A 2500-nucleotide genomic window follows, 5' to 3' on the forward strand; every position below is an offset into this window, starting at 1 on the left:
GGTATCAGGGACCCTAACCCGATTTGGTCGGGTAGTCGGGACCCGAACCGATACCCATCCCCAACCCGAGGAAGGGCTACTTTGAGTCATAAGCGAAAGTTAACGGAGGGCGAAGGCGAAGCTTAAGCGAAGCCGACGCGGAAGTCGGAAGGCCGAAGCCAAAGGCGGAAGCGCCGGCGGAAGCAGACGCGGAAGCGGAAGGCCAAAGCCAAATCGTAATCTCCGTGTCATGAATCCTAATGCTTAATCTTAAGTCCTAATCCAAATATTAATGCTCATTTCATAATCTTAATCTTAATTCCTAATCCTTATCTTAATCTTAATCTTAATTTCTAATCTTAATTTCCACTCTTATTCATCATCTTAATTTTATATCTAATGTGTAAACTAATTAAAACATTAATAATATATGAATGCAGGAAATATAAACATGAGTTTAGATAGAGGGTGGATGTATAGGCGATATGCTCAAGGTAGTCTAACAGGAGAGTTCATGGATGGATTGGAAGTATTTATCCATTATGCACTTTCGGTGCACAAGAATCGTCGTTATTCCAAATACGAACCATTTATCCTCGCCAATCAAGCTGCACAAGTTTATTATTGCTTGTATCCAAGTAAAAATAACAACAGAAGCAATTGGTTGGCTGCTTGTAAAGTGAAAGCAAGGCCAGTTGTTGAAGTTTCCACAACTGAACTTCCAACGGCTTTGCCTTTTCAAGAGGAAGTCGTAGGCAGAATATCTCTTACGAATATAGATGACATTTCAACAATGGTTCATCCACATGGAGGCGAGGTGGACATAGATCATGATGATGATGATGATGAAGATGATGAAGACCTTATTTTACAATCCCCCGAGTCTTCTAACACTGAATCAGATTGAGTAATTAATGACTTCAAATAAAACATATTTGAACATTTTATATATTTAATGTGTTAAATAATAAACTAATATACTAATTACTTCAAATTTGGATATAGATGGATGCTTCTACTCAATCCGGGTCTAATCCATCTGGGTCTAATCCATCCGGTTCTACTCCATCTGGTTCGGGTCCATCCGGTTCTGGTCCTATTTTCGATAATAGGCCGCCAGAGGATGAAAAACCTAATGTGGAGGAGGAACGTGTTGCTAGTGATGGGCGGACATGGGTTTATTTCACTCGTAGGTACGTTTCACAATGTATCAGTTAACTTCAAATTGTTTTGTACATTAATTCTAAATTTAATTTCAACAATTTAAGTATTCTGAGGCCGACTGGAGCTATTCGGGCTAGGGCGACTGATAGCTTTCAAGGTATGCCACATGAAAGTGGCAGCAATTGGAAGAATTTGACTGAGGGGATGAGGGATTTTTATTTTGATGAGTTTGAGGTACGATCATCTCATATATAATTTTTATATTCTAAACAAACAATCACAATACTAATTTTTCTCTTATTTGCAATATCTTTAAATAGAAAGCATTTTGTTGGGATAAAACGCAACATACCAGGCATGTTATTAAGAAAGCGTGGGTTAAGTCAGCTCGAGTGGCGTACAAGGATTACATCAGCAATTGCAAGAAGGTCCTGTTGATACATAAGAAGAAGATTGATTATCTTCAGCCTAACATTGAGGCAGCTTGGAGGGCTTATTGGGCTTTGCCTGATACTCAGGCAAGGTCTGCTCAGGCGTCCAGGAATCGCCGCTCAGAGCCAGGCGGTCCGGGTACAGGGATGGCTATCCATCATGGAGGGTCGCGCAGTGCTTTAGATCATGCTGAGCATCTGGTAAATTTACAATGTTTTATTTAAAATTTTGATGCATTACTAAATTGTTACTTATATTTTTAATGTGTTTTGTAAGGCTCGGGAGAGCAATATTTCTTTTGACGAGGCTACTTGGGCGACTTTTCGACGGATGCATTATAAGAATGGACAGTATACCGCTGGACGACCTGCGTAGCACGGGGTATGACGTTAATTTAGTATCTTTAAATTCCTTTGTTCGAATAATTTATTTTACAACTATTCTAACTATTTTTGTATTGTAGTTGGAGGTCGAGAGGCGATTGGCAGAGCTTCGCCAAACACAGGAAGAGGTCACACCCGCAGATGTAGAGCGCATCTTCCGAGAGGTCGTCGCTCCTGATTCGAGGGGGCGCATCATGGGATTAGGCATGATGATGTCTAGGGCGATTACTGAGAGCGGCGAGTCGTCGAGCACGCACTCCACTAGCACCTCCCAGTTTCCTTTCCCTGTTGCCTCGAGAGATGAGCTCATTACATTGAGGGAGGAGCTGAGCTCCACACAGAGGGAGCTAGAGGTCAGGAGAGCGAGCGAGGAGGCTCAGAGCAAGGCTATACAGGAGATGCAAGCCCAGATCGCCCTCCTCATGCGAGGATATCATGCACAGTCCCCCTCCGACGCCTCTGATGGGACCCACCCGGACCTCTGATTATATTATTTACTATCGTTTGTTAGATACTATACTTTGAATACTGAATTGCTAAAC

At 42.0% G+C, this 2500-nt stretch overlaps 1 protein-coding gene across 1 annotated transcript in view; it reads left to right on the forward strand.

Moving 5' to 3' along the window:
- LOC131011193 (uncharacterized) overlaps positions 1 to 2500 on the forward strand; it is an 11004-nt gene extending 8504 nt beyond the window's left edge. Inside the window, exon 2 of the mRNA XM_057938989.1 lies at positions 2039 to 2500. Coding sequence (XP_057794972.1) covers positions 2039 to 2443 — 405 coding nt within the window. The 3' untranslated portion in view covers positions 2444 to 2500. The remainder of the gene's footprint in view (positions 1 to 2038) is intronic.

Source organism: Salvia miltiorrhiza, chromosome 2 (genome assembly GCF_028751815.1).
Source record: "Salvia miltiorrhiza cultivar Shanhuang (shh) chromosome 2, IMPLAD_Smil_shh, whole genome shotgun sequence".
In the NCBI taxonomy this organism is placed as follows: Eukaryota; Viridiplantae; Streptophyta; class Magnoliopsida; order Lamiales; family Lamiaceae; genus Salvia; species Salvia miltiorrhiza.